This window comes from Cryptomeria japonica, chromosome 3, assembly GCF_030272615.1.
Source record: "Cryptomeria japonica chromosome 3, Sugi_1.0, whole genome shotgun sequence".
Taxonomy (NCBI): Eukaryota; Viridiplantae; Streptophyta; class Pinopsida; order Cupressales; family Cupressaceae; genus Cryptomeria; species Cryptomeria japonica.
The window spans coordinates 426,812,279-426,834,612 of record NC_081407.1 but is presented as its reverse complement, the minus strand read 5'-3'; the positions used below and the strand labels follow the sequence as shown (position 1 = coordinate 426,834,612).

The window sequence follows — 22,334 nt, the reverse complement described above, 5'->3', positions numbered from 1 at the left end:
AAATTTATATAAAATTTAATTAGATAAATTATAAATTTATTATAATGCTACTACTATTTTAATATTAATATAACAGATTTAATTTTACATCATCATCTTACTCTGTAATAAAACAAATACTATTTAAGAATTTATTTTTTCAAACCATCCACCAAAATAGAAAAGAAAACCAAATGCACGAAAAAAATAATTTTATTAATAATCTATTTAGATGTGACAACATTGAGAAGAGCCAACATTAAGCTTTTCCCACAAGCATAACATCTGTCTAGGAGACTGGTAATGAGCTGACAAATAACCTTCTGTACATCCAGATTGAGAAAATCTCCAATTGTCTTCATATCTCACTCCTAACTCCTGACCAAGTTTTACCATTGTTTCATTGTATTTCAAAACCCATATGCCCATGCTCACATCCTCCATCTTGAATATCTACAAAATAAAACTGAAATATCAGTCAATATTTTATTCTTGTAGCTGCAGTCAGAAGAAGAAAGATACAATAAGAAATGCTTAATATACATACCTCCAAACTATGGTTTTTGTGGGAAGAGATAATAAATTCACCAATATCTTTTGAAATTATATATGCCGGACCATTGGCATAAGGTGGGTATAACATATCTGGCCATTCCTGAACCAACATATTATAAGATTTATTAGGGAAATGAAGTGATAGAATTTGATCTGTTTTAAAGGGTTCAGGGATAGAGATGCAGAGTGCGGTGACAGTTTTATATTATATTACCTCATAAGTGACTGCCCATTTCCCTTCCCTCTCAGGACCCTGGCCCCAGTTGAATAAACCCATGAACAAACTCTGTTTATCCCCTGTTTCATTCAACTTGTTTACCACTGCATCCATGTTCACATAAGTATCATCATCACATTTCATTATATACTTTGAGCTCATGTTTTTCACCTGCACAGCAATGATGGTGGTTTTCAAACATCATCACAACTTAAGTTGATTAAGAATTTTTAATGAAACTTTAAAGAGTATGAGTGTGTATATAGTAATTGAATTCTTCAGAAGTTTTTTTTTAATTGAGAACCAAGAAAAAGGGTTAATATCAGAAGTTTAATTTGAATTTTTTAGAATTTTCTGATGCTCCCTCTCAATTAAAAGCTTGGAAAGTGCTTCGCATCAAGATGCCAATCAGTAAGCGCCTCTCCTTCATCTTCCCACCCCCAGTTTGTTCCTTCTATTCTAAAAAAGATTCTATAAAACATGCTTTTTGATTTTGTGCACCCTCCTGTTGTGACCATTTCACACATCGCCCCATTAAAATGGGGACCCCCTCTTTTTGCTCAGTTTTGCCTATTCTTCTCTCTGCTTTTAGGGTTTTAAGTAAGTGAGTGAGTTGTCTGGACTAGGGCTAAGCCTTAGGGTTTCCTTTTTTGATATTTTCAAGCTGCAGTCCAGTCAAATTTTGAAAGATTATTGAGCATCCTCGTGTGGATTGCAATTTTGAAATAGGATGAGTCTGTCAGGATGTCAGGTGTGTCTGTCTAGGTCCAGTCGGAATTTTGAAAGCAAGTTCAAATTTTACCTAAGTGTTAATGATGGAATTGTGCAATCTTGTCCGGGTGAATTTGGACCAAATTTTGGAAGGTTTGATAATTGACCCCTGGCCTGGGAGATGATCTAATTATGCCTTGTGAAGTGACTGAAAGCCTAAATTCTTGATATTTTGGCCTATAGAGGCAAAATCGCTCCTGTCCCTCACCCAGGGACCGGGGCGAAATTGATATTTTATGCATCTTGGTTATTGACTTGTTTCATTTGTCTCATGCAGGGTCGCCAGGAGATACAATCGAGCATGAATTGAAGATTTGGAAGATTTTTTTTTGAGACTCAAGATGGCAAATTTTTAAGGTTTAAGGCCAAATCGCTCCTGTCCCTCTCCCAGGGACCAGGGCGAAATGGTTTACCTAGGGCATTTTTGGCCTTAGTTGATCAAACTGGAGCATCAAGAACGCAATAAGAGATGAAATCAACATAATGGAGCACCCAGACTTAGTCGTTTACAATGAAAAGTTGAACATTTGACGTTAAGGACAAAAATCGCTCCTGTCCCTCACTGAAGGACAGGAGCTTGTTTCTCAAAGTTGCACTGTCCTTGCAGGGCCAAGACAATTTTTGGATTGGAAGAGATCAAGGAGGGCATGTTTTGTCCATTGAATATAATTTGAAGTAATTTGCAAACAAGGAAATATGCTAAGATGACAAAATCGCTCCTGTCCCTCACTAAAGGACCGGAGCTTGAACTCCAAGTTTGCCTTATTCTTGCAAGATTAAATGATTTTGCGATTTGGAAGAGATCAAGTAAAGTACGTTTTGCCCATTGAATATAACTTGAATGGACCACGAAGGAGAAAATCGACCCAAGGTACAAGTTCGCTCCTGTCCCTCTCCAAGGGACCAAGGCGATTTTCAAATGAAGCTCTTGTCCCTCTCCAAGGGACCAGAGCGATTTTCTCAAAGGACAAGTTTTGGACTAAGGAAAGGCGAATTTCAAGCTTGAGATGAAGGAAAGGCAACCCAACTAATCCGTCAAAGATGATTTTGAAAGTTGGCGAAACACAAATAAGCTTATAAATGCAAGTTCGCTCCTGTCCCTCTCCAAGGGACCAGGGCGAAATCTTGGTTATCTAGCATTTCCTTCCGAATTTGGTTGAGTCCAGGCCAAGGCACATGATGGTAAAGATGTTTGGAATGCCTCAAAGAAGAACAAAGTTGTAAATAACCCGAGAACTTGATGGAATTGCCCAAATTGCTCCTATCCCTCTCCCAGGGACCAGAGCGAAATCCTCAAATTTGCCTTATTGCCTAGTATTTTGGAGTACTACTATCGTTTGCAAGACTCAAGAAGGAATAAGAAACAACGTTTTTCGCTTTGAAGGCAATTGGAAGTTGATATGATCAAGGGTTCGCACAAAGAACAAAATGGCGCTCCTGTCCTTCAGTCAAGGACCAAAGCGATTTCAATAAAGTCAACCGTTCCCTTCAAAAACTACGTCAAGGCAAGGTCATGCAAGATCCCAAATGTCTTTAGGAAGATGATAAACAAGGAATTGACCCCAAGACTCGACAAAATTTGGCTAAAATGTAAAGTTCGCTCCTGTCCCTCAGTCAAGGACCAGGGCGAAAATCTCCAGAATATCAAGTTTGCTTTACAAAGGACAAGATTGGCATGCGTAGAACAAACAAGGATGATCATTGCTTACCTCGCAAGTTGATTTGATGATTTAAAAAACAAGGACCAAGGAGTTAAAGCAAAAACCGCTCCTATCCCTCACCAAGGGACCAGGGCGAAAATGGTTTAAAAGGCATTCATTCAAAAAATTGAATAGATCAAACTCCAAGCTACGAATGAAGACCCCATTTTGGACGTAAAGGAAGTGACTTTGAACGTAAAAATCAATCCAAAATGCATGAGCGCTCCTGTCCCTCTCCCAGGGACCAGAGCGATATTGATTAATGTCCCAAATCCCTCTCATGTTTAGGCGCCAATAATTTTTGAATTACATTAAGTGCTAATTTCGATAAACTTTGAAAATATTTAATTAAATTGGCATTTAAAAATAGCGCATAAGGCATTTAATAATTAATTTAGCCTTTTAAAAAATTAAAATTATTAATTACAAAGGCATTTAAATTAATTAATTATTAAATTAAATAAAAAGGGAGAGCGCTTGGGGTTATATTTTTATATTTTTACAAAAGTCGGCCTCCTTTTTATTTTTTGTTTATTATTTGCCTTATTTCCAAAAGTCGGCCTATGTGAGAATAAGGAGATGAGCGCCTATATAAGAAGGGTACTTTGAAGCATTTTAAAACATCATTCAATCATTATTACATGCGATTTTGGAGAAGCAATAAAGGGAGCGAATTTTGATCCAAGGAGAGGAGCGAAATTTCCATCCAAGGTGGAGTGCGAACTTTGTTTGTGGTTAGAGTTGGAGCGAATTTTCCTTTAAGGCATTGAAGACCCCAAAGGTGGTGAAGTTGATAAAGGAGGCGCATTTGCTAGGAGAAGCTCACGTTGAAGACTCCAATCTTCATTTTGCTTAGGCGAATTTCCTAATTTTGCATCTTTTTAGAGTTAGTTCTCAAGAAAGGTATGGCAAGATCTCCCTTGTCCAAATTTTGAATTTTGAATCGTCCTAGCCTCAATTTTGAATTTTGAATTTTTGAATTCCAAAATTGCATCGTTATATTTACGAAATGATAATTCAAGGATTTATCATGAAGTTTCCTAAATTTAAATTCTAGTCTATATTTCTATATTGCAAAATCTGTTACTCATTATGAAATGTTGTGTAGGTGTCACGATGGCGACCCCAAAGGCAGGAGCATCTACCAGTCGTCCAGCCCTCATGAAGGAAGATCAAAAGAACGAAGAATTGGAGACCAAGACCGTGTCGAAGTGGAGCAACATTGGAGATACCAACTTGGGAAACTTCAGTACGAAGAAGTTTTGAGAGGTCCCTTACATTGGCAAGCCATCACCTGTCGCAAGGAGAATAATTGAAAGTGGCATTATCAAGGCAGTCGGCTTCCCTCCAGCAATCCAGTGCCATGAGTTGATGATCAAGTGTGCTCGCCATTATGATCCACAGTCCAGATCGATCGTGTCCAAGGAAGGAAACACTTTGGCTTATCTTTCAGAGGAGGCTATCAATGAAGCTCTTCACCTGCCAGAACATAAAGATATGATTTATAAAAGCTTAGAAGGAGCCAGGTCCATGTACGAAGATGATCCAGACACTTGCTTGAGCATCATCAACAAGAATTGGTTACTCAAGAGTCGTCCTCACCTGAGCAAGATTCCGAACACACCACATAGGATCGACTTCCAGGAGGAGTATAGAGATTTGATAACATTACTCAACCGAGTTACAGGGGCTCCTCAAGCCTTCTATTTTGAGAAGTGGATGTTCTACTTCATCCAAGTGATAGTTCAAGGAAAAGGAACAATTCATTGGGCTAGAATGATTAGCCATTGCTTGGACGTACAGTTAAGAAGACTGAAGGCTACCAAGTCCTTCTACATGAGTTCATACATCATATATGCCTTGATAAGGAGTTTTGAATAAACAGGATTACCTCACAGAGGAGTGATCGGAAGAGGGCCCGGGGAAGTCAGAGTTTGTGATTCCTATGTTCATTTGCATCATCCACCAGGAAGTGACTACAAGTTGGTCAATGATACCTTCACGATGAACATCACCAGGACATTGCAAGGCGGGATTCACAAATCGGCTATCTCAAGATGCACAAGAACTTGTAAAGAGGTATGGTGTTTGGTTCATCCAATTTCAGAAGTTTACATATATTAGAGTTCATGGATGTCCTTCACCTCCCTATATGTTGCCGAGATATCCGACAGATAGAATAGTGTTACTTGGTATATAGAGGAGACAGTTGGAAGGAAATACAGACATGAACTTCAGGTAGAGGACTTTGTGATGAATCTCTCAGATGATCTTGAAGTGAAAAAAAAGATGCATTCTAAATTGCCTTTAGACTTCATCAGGAAATGCAAAATTTACAGAGTGGCCGACCAAGCTCAAGACAGTGGCAGACATCTCCAATCATCTTATGACCGAGAAAGCAAAGCAGTGAGGCTAGATTGGAATGAACCTGAAATTTTGGATCTAGATGCCTTGATGGCTCCAGTTTTGTCTTGTACTCACAGATGGGTTGATGTGCAACATCAAAAGTTGAGAGAGCAGGGCATATCTATGACTTTTACTTTGGAGGAAAGGCCAGGAGAAGGAGGAGCAAGTGTAAGTGAAGGTAATCCTAATCCCAGAAGCACAAGCGAAGGCAACCTTCGAAGCATAAGTGAGGGTAATCCTCATCCTAGGGGCTCAAAGAGAAAAGAGAGACCTGAAAAAAGAGAATCCTCCAAGAAGAAGCCAGAGGCCAACCGAGATCGTTCATCCGGCACATCTTCTCGACAAGAGAAGAGGACACTTGAAATGGAGGAATCTATGGAATCAATGGTACAGGACGATAAACATGAAGAAGGACAAGCACCTCAACGTTCATCAAGCCGATCTCTCCAAGTTAATGAGTTACATGAAGACAAGAACGATGATGAAGTGACATCTCCTCTCAGAGAAGAAGAAACATTGCCTAAGGAGATACAGGTTAGAGAAACAAGATCTGCCATTCCAGATTGGTTGAAAGAGAGACTAACAAGGGTGATTGTGATCGAGGAAGAAGATAATGTGATTGATTTAGAGAGCCTTGTTGGAAATTCTCAGGAAGTAACAGAAAAGAGGAAAGCCACTAAGATGTCCAAGATGATCAGAGATGAGACAGGATCCAGGAAATTACAGATAGCTACACCAGCAGTGGACAAGTATGAAGGTGAAATCCTTGCAGAGGAGTATGATGTAGAGACATTTGAGCTTGGTCCACTCACAGCCGAGCAGACATTGGATGAGGCCACTGATTCATTTGAGGCACTTAAGGACAAGCTTAGAGAAGAAATGGAAAAGAATAGAAAGCTTGAACGAGAGGTCAGTGCTTGGAGAGGCTACTTTAGCCATCTCAATCAGCCTTTGAGGCGTCAGGATCCAGCAGTATCTCCTGCGCAGGCACTTCCCTTTGAATCAGTTGGTGAGGCAGAGAGAGTCAGGAGTTTGGTCCAGCTTATGAGCTCTTGGATTGACAAATCCCATATAGTTGCTATTGAATTTGCAACAAGAATGATGCAGACCATTCATTGGGCTATTCAGGTTCTTGAGATCATCCACAACCTAATGATAACTGTAGCTGCTTTTGCTCATACTAAGGATGTTATCATTCCTGTCCTGCAAGTAATCAGACAAACATCAAGGAAGGTCCTAGCACAAGAAAAGATAATGGATGGAGGACCTCATAGTTTACTCCAATGGTCAACTTTACTCCAGATGAAGGAAGTTCTTTTTGAGGACATCAGTAACAAATGCAATCAAGTTGAAGAGATTATCCATCCGATCCAGGACAAAGTGTTTGAAGTATTATGTACTATTCTTGGCAGGAGGATTGCAGTTGAGACAGATGTGGATTTGCAAGAATTAGAAGAAAGAGTCAAGGTCATCTTTTGCAAAGATGAGAATGTTATTACAGATGAGCAACGGGATCAGATGTTTGCTACCATGCTCTTGATTGAGAAAATCAAAGAACTTGAACCTGGATGGGACACTGCTCTTCTCAAGGCTTTCGATCAGGTCATCCACTTGGAGGAACGAATGAGGAATCTTCTCGAGATTCCAATTGCTGAGATCGAAGGAATCGTGTCTAGATTCATTGCATATGCTAAGAAAGAGCATTGGAAAGGGAATAAGATTCTAGAAGAAAGGTTGTTATAGATGATGTGGCACCTTAATTATCATTGGTCTATGTCTCCTAGGTTTTTTGTGCCAAATTTAATATTTGGCTATGCATTTAATATTGTTCAATAAAAAGGGGGCTATTTGTAATAAACCCTAATTAGGGTTTAGGTGTCATAATCTTGGCCATTGATCTTCTTTTGATCTGGACCGTTCATTGTAATTGAGGATGCTATTTATACCCTCATTCATTTTCATTTTGATATAGAGATATAGAATTAAGAGAGAGCAATAAGAAATAGTTGAGTTTTTGAGAAGCAAGTTATTTTGTAGCAAGATTGAGCTTTGAAGAAGGAATTTCAAACAATTGTTGTTTATGATGGCTTTGAGATCAATAAAATATTGAAGTTATGGTGTTTTATTGCAATTCTTGTGGTTATCTTCATGGTTGTTTACTTTCTTGAATCATTCTCAGTCAAAGTAGTATTTAAAGTTCGAAGGACTAAGTGTTGGGCTTGATCTTTGGTGAGATTCACATTCCAAACCACTAGCTTCTTACTGATTGTAGGAACGCCTTGTGTGGTCAACTGAAAAAACTTGAATTACTTAAACCTTCAATCGTCATTGAGCTTTGGATATGTGCCTTCGTGGTAGTGTCCATGATCCTTGATGAATTGAGAGATCATTTGTTACCTTAGAAGATCGCATCAATTTCAGTTGAGTTGTTATTTCATGGCAATATTGAAGTTGGTAGAATCTTACCAAGTCCTGCCCGCATTGAGTCATTCTTAGGATTAGATTAGAGTTTATCTCTTGCAAACCCTACCCTTTTGATCTTTTTTGGAATTCATTAGTATTAGGAAATCTTGTTCCTGCAATTCGGATACGTAAGTCCCCTTGATGAAACAACAATCACAACGACCACTGGTGCTTATCCACACATAGAGACCCTACATAAAAGAACATTGGAGTCACCCTGATTGATCCTTTTTTGCGACATCTTCAGCAATCAGAGACTTTATTCAAGAGAGGATAAGGTACCCTTGGGTATTTTATTCTATGTATGATTGTGTACAAAATACACGTCAACACCTCCCACCAACTGTGGTGCTCCCTATTTGTCACCCTCCCAGCTCTCTTCCCTCAAACGTGGTCAAACTGCACTTCTTGGGATTTCCTCTGGCCACAATGTCATCACCCAAACTCTAAGACTTCATTTAGAGGTTTAGATGTTTGGTTTTCCTTCAAATTACATTCAAGCTTGACCCTTCATATTAACATTGTACAGAATGTTTGAGTCAAACTCAGACTGTATTGGAATCTTACACAACATTTAAGTTCAAATTAAGAAGTGTCAAGATAATTGCAGCAATCCAATTTCAAAGACTGTACCAATTGCTGGGCCTGGTGTCAACAGTGCATGCGCTTATTGAGGTTGATTTCGACTACAGAGGTTGTTGGATCCTCATTTCTTATTCCTGCAGGCAAGGAGATGATGTTGCTGTTCATTCTTGCTTCCTGTAGCTGCTGTTATGTTGCATCTTGTTGCTTTGAAATTGTAAATGTTACTAGTTTGTCTGCTGTTATGTTGCATCTTGTTGCTTTGAAATTGTAAATGTTACTAGTTTGTAGGGGAACATCAGTTCTAGTGAGTTGACTACTGTTTATTGTTGTTTGCTGTTCAGTTAGACATGGGTTTGATCTCTGACTTTAATGGATGTCAATTTTAATGATCTAAAATGTAAATTTTTAAAGCAATTCAGTTCAATTCAGAAAGTGGAAACAACACATTTCTAACGTAAACATTGTTTATTCCGACATCTAATACCACAGATAAAATCCATGAAATTTATTACTTACCCCAAACTCCACAATAGCAAGGGTCTTGAGCACTAATAGATGATAGTGATCTATATATGGCAAGATCACCATATCTCCATAGTAATCTGATTCCTTCTTCAGTTGCACATTGATATCCTTGTCAATGTCCTGGAAACTAAATCAGATAACCTTAATGTTTGTATAATGCCCACTATAACTGTAATGGAAAGAAGCATTCACCATTAGATAGCATGATATAAAATCCCTCACCCATTTCACTTATGATGAAAGTATGAGTTTCAGATTATGGAGAAAAATAAGCCAGCCAACTTACCAAAGCAACAAAGAAGAAGGCAGCTGCTTGGAATGAAGCTTGAATTGTATGAGAACGCAACCATGTCCTTCTGATAGCCATTCTTTGAGCAAAGTTGTTGCTTGCAGATATTATGCCCACAAAAATGTGGGGATGACCAGATGGCTGCAATATAGTCTGGGCCTTAGGATCCTGTCTTTGAACAGCAAGCTTTCCTAGAGATATGGTCTGAGCAATGGATGGCAATGAATATGCATCTATGTTCTCCACTTGAATGTCTTCTTTAACAGATATGCTCAATATATCATTGAGAGGGAATCCCTGTGTATATATGCAGATTTCCAACAATTACATTATGAAACTTTCAACTTATCAATGATTTTATTTTGGTGTCAATTTTTTAATTAGGGTCAAATTAACTTATTCTTGTCACTTATATATATATATATATATATGAAAAAACCTTATATATATATGAAAAAACCTTTCATAGTTCTCATTGTACAGATTCAAGAAATATATTTTTTAGTAATTTAAATTGTCTTTATTATATTTTTAAAATTAATGATGAATGGTTCATTAACTTGAAAGCTGAGATTGATTTCATTAACAAAAATGATATTTTAAAAAAAAAATACAATTTTTTTTATTAAATTAGAAGAGAGGCCAATCACTTACTATAAATTTTAATTTTTTATAAACAAACACCAAAATATTTGACTTACATGAAAGTGATATTTTCGAGACATGTAACTATATAATTTTTTTTTTCCTTTCAATAAAGTATAAGGTTCACAAAAAGAGAAAAAAATGAACAAATTTAGTTAACCCTACTTTATGAACTTTTTACAACATTTAAATAGTACTAAATCTATTAAAAAGATTTATCAAACTAATTTTTTTAGTTTAAGAAATATACAATCATAAACTAAATTGAAATATCAATGTTTCATTAGTTTACATCATTTCGAATTTGAAACAAATATACTGATTATAGATAGTTCAAGTTAAGAAGTTAGAAGTTGTTATCCCTTATCTTTAGAAAAAGGTGGCACAACTTTGTGTTTCACCCTAACATCATGCAATACAAACAAGGAAAAAAAGAGTCAATCAAGAATATATGCTAAGATTCCAGGTTATGGTTACTAATATGAGATGCATGTTATTACATGATAAGCTTGAAAGCTTATTTGTAAATGGTGTTATTTCATTCATCAAAGAAAAAATATTTGACAAGCCTTAATGTTCATGTTTAGATTTAGATAACAATGTATGCAAATGTGAGTATGGCTTATTAGAAAACCTTCTTTTAAATCATTATATTTTTAACACTTCTCATTCCCAAGAGTTACCATTAATGTCATATTTGAAAAATGGGATCACTATATATGAATCAATTGTTCAACATAATGTGGATCATTATGAACACATCAAACCAATGAGATTAAGACAGTTCACTAGATTGAAGGAGTATCGACATGTTATACTAGAGCAACTTTTAGAACACAACCTATCACTTTGTCTTTTGTTAATCCAATGAATATGTCTAAGCATGTACTACTCAAGGTTAAGTATTTTTGTGCTTATCATTACATGCATGGGTATTCTATGGGTGGATGCATTACATTGAATGAAGATAATGGATCCAAAATGGAGTACCCAAGTTGGTGAATGGATTATGAGAAGCTTATGACAAGTGTAGGGAATATATTATTTTAGTCTATGGACTCATCTTGGGGATTGGGTGTTGGATCTTTAACTAAGGATTTGGGCACCATATTTTGGTGGTTTTATCTTATGGTTTCCTAATTACCTTTTTATGGTTTCATGTATTACTTGAAATTTCATTTACTGGGTGCTTGGGATGGAGATTTAGATAGTGAGTTTTATCTAGGTATTGTTATGTTGTCAGAATTAATTCAAATATCTTGCTGGTGATATTGGTACAAAGGCTTAAACTCTACTAACACGTATTGTAACCATTGATTACTAAATAATAAATTGAGCTAATTTAGAGTGTGGGTTATACCCTCTTGAAAGGGTTTGTCTCACATAAATCATTGTGTTATGGTATATTATTTCTTTTGTGTTTTTTTCTTATAACTACAAAGTTCTAATTTATTTGCACATACCTTAAATAGATTAGTATAGGGAGCATATTCTACACCTATGTTTTTTCCCCAAAATTAGATCCAAGGGCTTGTCACAAGTAGAAGCTCTTCTCTTGGCAAGCCCCCAAAGGTGTTTGTCAACATTACTAATCTTCATTGAAGGTCTAGTCATCAAGGTAATTCTCCATTGATTGGTATAAATGATTTTTGTTGGCACCAAAGATGAAAACTAGGAATTAATTATTTTGAAATTAATTAAAGTCCTAAAAGTATAGTAATATGATATATTATTGTGAAAATATAACACACATGTCTCTCCTATTCATTAGAGAGGAAAGTCTGAAAAGAGGTTTTTAGGGAAAACCCTAGAGAGAAGCTTTGCAAGTAGAAAAAAATGGTTCTATAATTTCAAAGGAAAGAAGAGAGGATTTGCCATTGTATGTGATTTATTTTGTGATTATAATGAGAAGCTTTCATGCTTACAAATTGCTATTTAGTTTTTATGTTGCATGTTTGTATGCTTAGGTGTTGGTATTTCTACATAGTAGACCAAGTATAGGGTCTCAAATCTATGCTTTTCAAGATCGAGACTACCCTTTAGTTGTTCTAATAGCAATATGATGCTCAATTTTCAAATGGTTGACCAATGAGGTCACTATAAAAATGACGGAGAAAATTTGTCAATAGTTTGTAGGTAACAAGTATATTTCTTTCAAATTCATGGCACAAAGACTATTTATACATGCACTGGATCACCTCAATTTATAGACAAAAAAAAATTTCATAGAGCCCAATCATCTCTATCAACTCATCCCAAATTTGAAATCAAAATTCAAATTAGGGTATTTTATTGTAATTAAATTTGTATCTTCTTCATTAACATTAAAAAATGAGTTTATTATTTAGCATTTCATTCTTTTTCAAATCTAGAATGATTTATTTATAATTGATTTAAAAGAAAAATATATTCCAACTCTTTATGTAGAATAATTTATTTGTAACTGGTTTATGAAAATCATTTATCTTAACTTTTATCTCTTTGCAATCTTATGGCTTGCTTGGACAACAAAAGGTGAGTCTCTTGAAAAAAAGGTTTAGACTCCTATGCATTCCCTTTTTACTTGAGGCATTTCCTTTCTCTTTCTGGCAAGAGGTCATTTCTAGAGTTGAGAAAAAGTTGGCTTGCTTCATTATTAAGTTACTTCATTTATAAAAAAATTATAGGTGTGCTCTAAGGTCTTAGTTGCTACTTATGTCTATCCTTCTTCTTGTTAGATGTCTTTAAAATACTTGTATTATAATACTAAAAATATTTGAAGGGATTTTATGGGCTTCCTTTGACCAAGGCAAAGGATTCATAGAGTGGCTTGGGAGTTTTATTGTTTCCCTCGTGATTCTAGCAAACTTGATTTTAAATTAGTCCAACACTAAGGTATCTCTTTAAGTGCCAAATGGATTATTATTAGACCCTTACAGGAAAATAGGAATTAAAAGGTTTTGATTCAATATTAGATATATATAGGGATTGCCTATAGTTGTCAAGCTTGGAGGTGCTTTGTTTCATGATAGTCCTATTATGAGGAACCTATTTAGATGCAAGACACTTTTGTTATTAAAATTTTAGAAAGTTTGGAAACCCGTCAATCCATGACTTTTATGGGATGACAATGAATTTTGTGATGGTATTTCTATTGATTAACATTGTATTTGGTGATCCCAATTTACTTCTCTAGGATAGAAACCTTGCTAAAATTCCTTGAGTTCATGCTTTGAAATTTTTTCATAATGTCAAGACTCTTCCTAATGGTTTTTTTAGGACTACCAAGATTTTTTCTCGTTTAGCCAAAGGCTAAGAAATACATGCTTTCTAATGAGTATTTTGAGTTTGTTTTAAAGCATTATTTCTTCTATTCCTCTTCATATTTGTCACGAAATTGGATGAGAAGTTTCAAACTTTGTGGAAAGATTGGAAATTGTATCTACATATACCATTTCACAATTACAAATCATGTAAGGCATATGCTCATCTCTCTCCACACCACATTGTTACAAAGCTAAATCATAAATGAATTTAACAATCTTCTTTGGGCATACAGGTATCAAGACTCTTCCTAGTATATTTTCTAGGACTACCAAGAGTTTTCTTTCATGGTTAGAGATAAAGACATACAATCTTTCCAATGAGGATTTTGAGTTTTATTAGACCATTATTGATTCTATTCTTCATATCATGAAATTGGAGTGAGAAGCTTTAAACCTTGGTAGAAAGATTGGAAATGATATCTAGATATACATTTCATAATCATAGATCATGCAAGGGATATACCCATCTCTCTCCACACCTGCACATGGTTACACAGATATATTATCATTGGCTTTAATAATCTTCTTTGGATACTTGGCAATATAAATTTCAGATTGCTTGATCAGCTATCATTGAGTCAAAACTTGTCCACTTTGCTTGTTGTATTCTCTATCAAGGTCCTCTTATCAATACTAGATTAACTCAGTTAGGTGTAGTCAATCATTGTTGTCTATTACTAGTCAATTGAAAAATCTCAAGCACCTTGTTTAGTTTTGTCCTAGACCTTAGGTTGCTTAGAATTAGAATCATAACTCCTGTAAGCCTTTAAAGCTTGAGCCGTTTTCTTAACATATGACTCTTCTAGTCAAAAGGCTAATTTTCCTCATAAGTTCACCCAAATTTGGCATGTTTCCAAAGTGGAAATTCTTTTCAACATTTGAAAAAACAAAGACCTTTCTAGACTCTTTGGTTGTTTAGTTAATATACATATCTATATCTACGTTAAGGCTATGGTTTGTTGTACAAACAAACAAAGTTGTGCACTTCAAGTGGCATACCTCAAAGTATTTTTGGATAATTGAGGCAATAACCTGTGTATGATTGTTAGAATTCCATTGACTCCACCTTCTACACAAGTCACTTTCCTCCTAGAAATCAATGTGGATGTAGTCAAAATGCTTGTGATGGGCTTGACTCTATCACATACTTCTTGAACCCTCTAAGAAGTGTCATGAATTGATCTACTCATTGTTGGTCTCAACCATCTCGACCATCTTCAACCACTTCTAAGCTTGGTGATTGAGATGCTTCTAGATAGTTGAATGCTAGCTAATTTCCATGCCTTGTTTTGATTATTTCTCATATTCATGACACTTAATCTCTTGTTCAAGAAGAAAATGAAAAAGAGTATGATTATTAATTGGGAGCCTATTCTTGATGACCAAGATATCCCTAATGTTAAAGGAAAACTTAAATAAACATGATTCTCCACAACCTCCTAGTACTTTAACTCTTACCACTTAATAACCTTTTTCTAATTACTTACTTTGATTTTATTATTTAAGAACCAATCTCATATAAAAAATTCAACATCAATTTTTCCGTACACTAAATATATATAAGAATCAATTTTAATACTCTTTGCATCTAACTTTGGACTCATAAATTTTAACAAAGATATTTGGAATAAAGAGCGAGCCAATGTGATTCAAACATGAATTCCAGTTGGGAGAACTATGAAAAATGCTATAATTTCAAACGTGTGGGTGCATATCATCTGATTTTAAAACAACCAAAGAGGATGAAAGGAGGAAGAAAATCTGACCGGCCTATGAGGAAAGGAGGCAACGGGCCTTCTATCAACAAAAATATGGTATCCCTCTAATCCATTTTCAATTTTGAGCTCAAACATCCGATTCTCTACAAATGGAAACTCCCTCCATCCCTCACATGGGACCTGTCCATCCACTAAACAATGAATCACACACAGTCAAGATAAAATTCAAACAAAAATGAAAAGACATAAATTTGTAATCATTTGGAGAGAAGAAAAAAAAAAAAAAAACTTTCTTGAGGCAGCCTGATCAAAGGACACAGGCTCAATGTGAAAGATTCATACTTACCATATGATTTTACAGGCTCAACATGAAAGATTCATACTTCCAATAAGTGAAGAAAAACTCTCAATTTTTTTATGGTTTTCTAATAAATTGGATTGTGTACCTCTGTTAGACCAGGGAAACGATCTGTTCTGCATGCAACGCTGTGCAACCCCCCAATTTCCTCGATAAGCAGTATTGAGTTCCATGACAGGTTCACCACTATAATCACCTCTCAATCTGGGATTAAAGTGGAAAATTCTGGTGGCTTCCCCGCTTTCATCTTCTACAGAGCTTAGGAATTCAATGACAAACTGAACATTGAGATCCTTATCATCCTTTGGGACAGGTTGTGCTTTCATGGTTATAACAGACCTAAACTCAATCCCACAAGGAACACCCACAAAAAAAAGGCCTGAATCCTTGCCAAATACTCTACTTATTGAACTTGGACATGGTGTAGAACTCAATGAATCAGAATCATATAACTGGATTAGTTCTCTGGATGCCATAGCTCCCAAAATAAATGCTTCATTTGCCTTCCTCTCCAGAGATGAAGCTGGGTTAGGGAACATGAAATTTTGATAAACTGGGAAGAAATCATGATTTTCTTCTGAGTCCTTATTTGATGGAGATCTCTTGATATTCAGTGCTGCTGTTTCATTTTCCTTGATAAAATGATGTGTGATTCTTCTGTTTCTCAGAGGTGGAATGTTGAGATTGGGCTTAAAAACTTGAATTGCTTCTATAATGGCCAAAACTATGCACATCAAAGCTGCTGCAGAAACCAGAAAAATTACCCACAAACCTGGCTTCCTTGGCCTGTTAGAAGCCGCAAAATCTCTGCTTGATGTCCCAATCATCATTTCAAAGCAATTGTCTATGAAATATGAAATTTTCTTTCTTCCTCACAAGTACTAAATTTTATAAATGATAAGCTTCTTGAGGGGCAAAGGCTGAATTGTCTTACCTCTGTTGCACAACTGTTTGTCCTACTCAATTTGTATACACTCTTTTATCATAAAATATGATTACAGCATTGTACTCCTCATTACAAACCTATAATAGTACCATTGTGAGGAATCAAAATTCTCAATTCTCAATTTGACATTATAAATACATATGTAAACATTTTGCTTGATGTGCATAGAATTTATGAGAGTATTTTAAGAGATAGTCCAATGATGCTCTTCCATTGTTACAGTCCAGAAAGAGAATAAAAAATAAGTTGAATATACAGGTGTGAATGGGTAACTAGAATGAAATTTTGTAGTATCTTATTTGACTGGGAATAAAGGACATGGGGAATTGGCAATGGAATATTGCCGGCCCTTTGTCTTTCATTCTCGAATGGAAAGCTACCCATCTTACATCAATAATTCTATCTCCTTTTCCAGACAAACAACTCCAGAGCATATACATTTTACTACCCAAGGTTCAAGATCCTTATTCCTATATCGCTTGTTATGTTGACCTCATCTGTTAATGTTTTGTCCTTGATGACAAGTGGATGTTACATGTTTTTAACCGAGTTTATTATTTAGCTTTTACATGGCAACTTAACTGTGCACCGTGGTTGAGTAAGCTTGGAAAGTAAGTTGAGTTAAGTGTTCCGGGTGGATTCCAAATAATTATATGATTGCATTGAGGGAATGTTCAATTGTTAACAAATGACAAAAGACTTCATTGTTGGTTAATTATTAGTTTTTCACATTGCTCACTTGAAAATATAAATATGGGTCAAGATGTAACCGGAGTGTGTGTAATAGATGGTTACCAAAACTATTTTTCATAATAACTAAGTTGGTTAAGAGTTACAGAAAGTAACCAAAAAAAAAAACTTCTACCTGTACATAGATATTATATAAATATGTGTAGAAGGTTTGGAAGACGTGTGTTGAATTGGTTCAGAATTTTGTGGCGAAGAAGATATTGAAAATCTGAAGAAGTCTTGTAATAAATTGGTTTATCAAAATATAGTTGCAGACATGTGCAACTGTATTTTCATGAACCTCTTTCTGATTTTGTAAGGTTGAGGGGTTGAAGCTCCTTCCAGCAGGGCTGCTAAACTGGATGTATTGGGTTGATATGAATAAAAGGATTGGAGTGGTTTTCTCCCTATGATGAGATCTATTTGGATCTTGAGGGTTTCCACTCAGCACAAATGATGTGTCGTATTTGTGGTCATTTCTAGATTACGCTCTGTTATTTCTATCTTGTTCAATCTGTTCAGTTTTATTATATTAGTTGTCCTTAAATTGTTTCGGCAAGATAACTATTTATTTCAAGCTTTCCTAGCTTCATATCTTTGTACAACCATTCTGTTTTGTAAATGTAAACCAGGTTACCATTTTGTGAGTTTTATCTGGTACTCTGATTCACCCCCTCCCCCTCTCGGAGTACATCTGCTTTCAACAATTGGTATCAGAGCGTAGGAGTCCTCATAGGTCTATCCCATAGGTTTTTCTTAGGACTGATCCTAGTCTTTTGAAAGTAAGGTGTCTTAAGCCGAGGGAGCCTCGCTTACTAGAGCACCTTTATTTGATGGCACTGACTATACCTTTTGGCAAGTTAAAATGGAAGCATTCATTCATTCACTTGATGTCAGAATGTGGGAGGTAGTTTCTAACAAGTATACTGTATCGTTTGCTATACCTACTAATGCAGATGAGAAGACCAAATATGAACTGGATAAAAGGGCACGCTTTGCAATACTATGTGGGTTATCAAAAGAAGTATTTGTTAAAGTAATGTACTTCAAATCAGCAAATGAGGTATGGACAAATCTTGAATCCATTTATCAAGGTGATGAAAAGGTTAAAGAATCTAAATTGATTACATTAAAAAATCAGTTTGATGCTTTGAAGATGAATAATGATGAAACAGTAGCAAGCTATTTTCTTCGTATTGATGAAATTGTAAATGCCCGAAAGGGCCTTGGTGAGGAAATTGATGAACATGATGTGGTTGCCAAAGTAGTTAGAACGTTATTACCAAAATTTGAAACTAAAATATCTGCTCTTGAAGAAAAGAAACATTTTTCTCAAATGACCATGCATAAGCTTCAAAGTATACTTATTGCCTATGAAATGAGAATTGGTAATACCCTTTCTACCTCTAAGGAAACAACTTTTAAAGTTGAGAAACAGGAAGATAGTGAATCTGAGTTATCTGATGTTTTTGAAGCTTTATTGGTTAGGAAACTCAAGAAAAAGTTTCAAGGAAAATTTAAATGTTTTGGTTGTGGTAAAATTGGACATTTTGCAGCGAAATGTCCATATCTAGATCTAAGTAAAGATGAAGACAAATATGAAAAATCATTTAAGAAACCCTGGAATCCTAACAAAAGGTTGAACAACTTTAAAAAGAAGAATCTTATGACAAAAGAAGACTCTGAAGATGAATCAGATGAGTCAAATGGTGATGGTTGTGAAACACTATTTATGACTGAAGTTGAATTTGAAAAACCAAAATCTGAAACAAATTCTGATTTTGAAATAGAAGATGTAGATCTTGAAGAAGAGCTTCTTTGTGCTCTTCAAGAGGTTAAAAGACTTAAGAAATTTGTAACTGCTTATGACGATTCAAATAAGATTTTACAACTTGATCTAGTTAATGCTAACAAGGTCATTGAAACTCAGAAAAGGCTTATTGAAGACAAAGAACAAGAAATTAGTAAGTTGCAAAAACAAGTATATACTCTTGAAAATCAAAAACATTTTGAAGTTACTACTGAAAAGGGTGAAACTTCACATCAAAATTTTGTAGCAGCAAATAGAAATCAGTTTCCTAATAACAGGTTTTTTCATGGCTATTGTCATTTTTGCAATCTGTTTGGGCATAAAGTAAACACTTGCAGATTTACTAAAACTCCTACTTTTGGTCATAAACAATTTTTTGGTGCTATCAGAAACATAAGATGCTTTACATGTTTTCAATATGGCCACACTTCAAATTACTGCAAAATGCTACAAAGACCTGCAAAAGTGTGGAGACCAAAACTTGAACAATCTATGCTTGTTCAAACAACCCTGATATCCACTAAATCTGCCATTTGGGTTTTGGACATCGGATGTTCCCATCATATGATAGGGGACAAAAACAAATTTTCTATTTTGGAAAATCATCCAGGGGGTTTTGTTAAATTTGGTGATAACACAGGTCTATACATTACTGGAACAGGAACAGTTATGATAAACAAAGACACGCCTATTAATGATGTCTACTATGTGGAAGGATTAAAATATAACTTGCTAAGCATTAGTCAGATTTGTGATAGTGGACATCAAGTTGTGTTTAACTCTTACAGTTGTGTTATTAAGAAAAAGTCAGGGAAAATAATAGCTAATGGTTTGAGGACACCTGGTAACTTATATAATTTGTCTGACTCCACAAGTCAAAAACAAAGTGCATACATATGTCTTATGAGTCACATAGATGAAAACTGGTTATGGCACAAGAGATTCGGTCATGTAAATTTTGATAATATGATCAGAATCAACAAACATAAAAATGTTTGAGGTCTACCTCTAATTAGTAGACCTACAAACTTTGTTTGCAGTGAATGTGTAAAAGGCAAACAAACTAAATCATCCTTCAAATCTAAGGAGTTTTTATCTTCAAGGCCATTAGAATTAGTCCACACAGATTTATGTGGTCCTACTAAAACTCAGTCCCTGAATGGAGAAAAATACTTTATGTTGTTCGTAGATGACTACACCATAATGGTATGGGTAACCTTTCTCAAATATAAATCAGACGCTTTTGAGAGGTTTAAAATCTTTAGAAAAATGGTTGAAAAAGAGTCTGACTTGAAACTAAAATGCTTAAGATCAGATAAGGGAGGTGAATTTACTTCTCAAGATTTTATTGAATATTGTGAAAAACATGGTATCAAAAGACAATATTCTGCTACTCGTACACCTCAACAGAATGGGGTGGTAGAAAGAAAAAATAGAACTGTAAAAGAAATGGCAAGAACTATGCTTAATGAATCTAATCTGTCTCATAAATATTGGAAAGAAGCTGTTCACACAACTGTGTATATACTAAATAGGGTTCAAATTAGAATAAGGACTGCATGTACTCCGTATGAACTCTGGCATGGAAAAACAACATCTGTTAAGCACTTAAGAATTTTTAGATGCAAGTGCTACATTAAAAATGATTCTGATTATCTGGATAGCTTTCAGTCAAAATCTGATGAGGAATCTTTCTCGGTTATTCTTCAAATAGCAAAGCTTATAAGTGTTTCAACAAACGCCTAAAAAGAATGGTTGAATTTGTAAATGTGATATTTGATGAAAATTTGAATATGTCTAAAACTCAAGTTCAAAGTGTTGAAGAGGAATCCGATCTAGAACTTAGAAATGTCTCAGCTTCAGTTGAATCTATTGACACTAGACTAGTAGTAACAAATTCAAACAAAGAAGAGGAAATTTTAGATTCTAGAGTAGAAATACCTCATAAAACACCTTCAAGAATAATCACAAAAAGGCATCTGGAAACTCTGGTTATTGGTAATAAAGATGCAGGTATATTAACCCGTGGAAAAGCCAAACAGGTAGAGCAAGCTCAAATGGCTGAGCATTTTTGTCTAGTAACAGAATTTGAACCTAAAAATGCTTCAGATGCATTAAGTGATACATTCTAGTTAAATGCTATGAAAGATGAAATTGGTCAAATTGAAAAAAATGAAACTTGGGAACTTGTTCCTCGCCCTGATGGTAAAAATGTAATAGGAGGCAAATGGATTTTCCGAAATAAGTTAGATGAATCAGGAAAAGTGGTAAGAAACAAAGCCAGGTTTGTGTGTAAAGGATACACTCAACAAGAAGGAGTTGACTTTGGTGAAACCTTTGCTCCTGTAGCTCAGTTGGAGTCCATAAGAATGTTTCTTGCTTATGCTTCATTTGAAAAATTTACAGTCTATCAAATGGATGTTAAAACAACATTCTTAAATGGCTATCTGGAAGAAGAAGTTTACATGGAGCAACCAGAAGGTTTTGAATCTTCTGAACATCCAGATCATGTGTATAGACTAAAAAAGGCACTCTATGGCTTGAAACAAGCACCTCGTGCTTGGTATTCTAGACTTGATTCACATTTGATTTCAAAAGGTTTTACTAAAGGTAGTGTAGATAGTACATTGTATACTAAAACAATAAATGATGATCTCTTGGCTATTCAAATTTATGTGGATGATATCATATTTGGGTCAACTAATGATGAATTGTCACAAAGTTTTTCAGTTATTATGGAATCTGAGTTTGAAATGTCTATGTTAGGACCTCTAACTTTCTTTTTGGGCATTCAAGTATCTCAGCTTGAACATGGTTTGTTTATATCCCAAATTAAATATGCTAAAGAGATGTTAAAAAGATTTCAGATGGACCAATGCAATCCAGTTGGCACGCCTATGGAAACTGGGTGTAAGTTAGTCAAGGTTGATGAATCACCTCTTGTTGATCAACGTGAATATCGGTCCATGATAGGCAGTTTGCTATATCTTACTGCATCTAGGCCTGATTTGATGCAAGCTATATGTTTCGTTTCACGCTATCAATCTGCTCCTAGAGAATCTCATCTAAATGTTGTAAAACGAATTTTCAAGTAAATTCAAGGTACTCTAGATTTTGGGCTATGGTATTCCAAACATGATGATTTCACTTTAAAGGGATATACTGATGCTAACTGGGGAGGTTGTGTTGATGACCAACGCAACACTAGTGGTGCAGCATTCTTTCTTGGTGATCGTTTGGTTGCATGGCATAGTAAGAAACAAGAGTGTGTCACTTTATCAACTGCTAAATCTGAGACTATTGCAGCCACAACTTGTTGTACTCAGATGTTAT

General features: G+C 35.4%; 2 protein-coding genes across 7 annotated transcripts in view; one reads left to right on the top strand and one right to left on the bottom strand.

Moving 5' to 3' along the window:
• Positions 1-174: 174 nt before the first annotated feature.
• Positions 175-22,334, bottom strand: part of LOC131070425 (hydroxyproline O-galactosyltransferase GALT2) — a 61,835-nt gene continuing 39,675 nt past the window's right edge. Inside the window, exons 2-9 of one of the 6 annotated variants that reach the window (XM_058005940.2) lie at positions 16,451-16,539; positions 15,605-16,323; positions 15,207-15,349; positions 9,488-9,787; positions 9,193-9,321; positions 749-922; positions 527-634; positions 175-432 (exon numbers count right to left, since the gene is read on the bottom strand). In XM_058005940.2, the coding sequence (XP_057861923.2) occupies positions 208-432; positions 527-634; positions 749-922; positions 9,193-9,321; positions 9,488-9,787; positions 15,207-15,349; positions 15,605-16,250 (1,725 nt within the window). In that variant the 5' untranslated portion in view covers positions 16,251-16,323; positions 16,451-16,539 and the 3' untranslated portion in view covers positions 175-207. Of the gene's footprint in view, positions 446-526; positions 635-748; positions 923-9,192; positions 9,322-9,487; positions 9,788-15,206; positions 15,350-15,604; positions 16,540-22,334 lie in introns of all 6 variants that reach the window. The other 5 variants (XM_058005941.2, XM_058005938.2, XM_058005944.2 and 2 more) reach the window with 5 other exon arrangements.
• On the top strand, positions 18,057-20,747 carry LOC131070384 (uncharacterized). Its single transcript, XM_059217506.1, has 3 exons — positions 18,057-18,900; positions 18,982-19,845; positions 20,317-20,747. Exons 1-3 carry the CDS (start codon positions 18,057-18,059, stop codon positions 20,745-20,747), a joined length of 2,139 nt encoding a protein of 712 aa, XP_059073489.1.

Bases quoted from the DNA above. Each gene is read 5' to 3' on its own strand.
- LOC131070384 (XM_059217506.1), top strand. From the start codon at position 18,057: ATGGAAGCATTCATTCATTCACTTGATGTCAGAATGTGGGAGGTAGTT. The intron at 18,901-18,981 runs GTGATGGTTGTG...ATTTTGAAATAG, and splicing joins TGAATCAGATGAGTCAAATG to AAGATGTAGATCTTGAAGAA. The intron at 19,846-20,316 runs GTAACTTATATA...GCTTAAGATCAG, and splicing joins TAATGGTTTGAGGACACCTG to ATAAGGGAGGTGAATTTACT.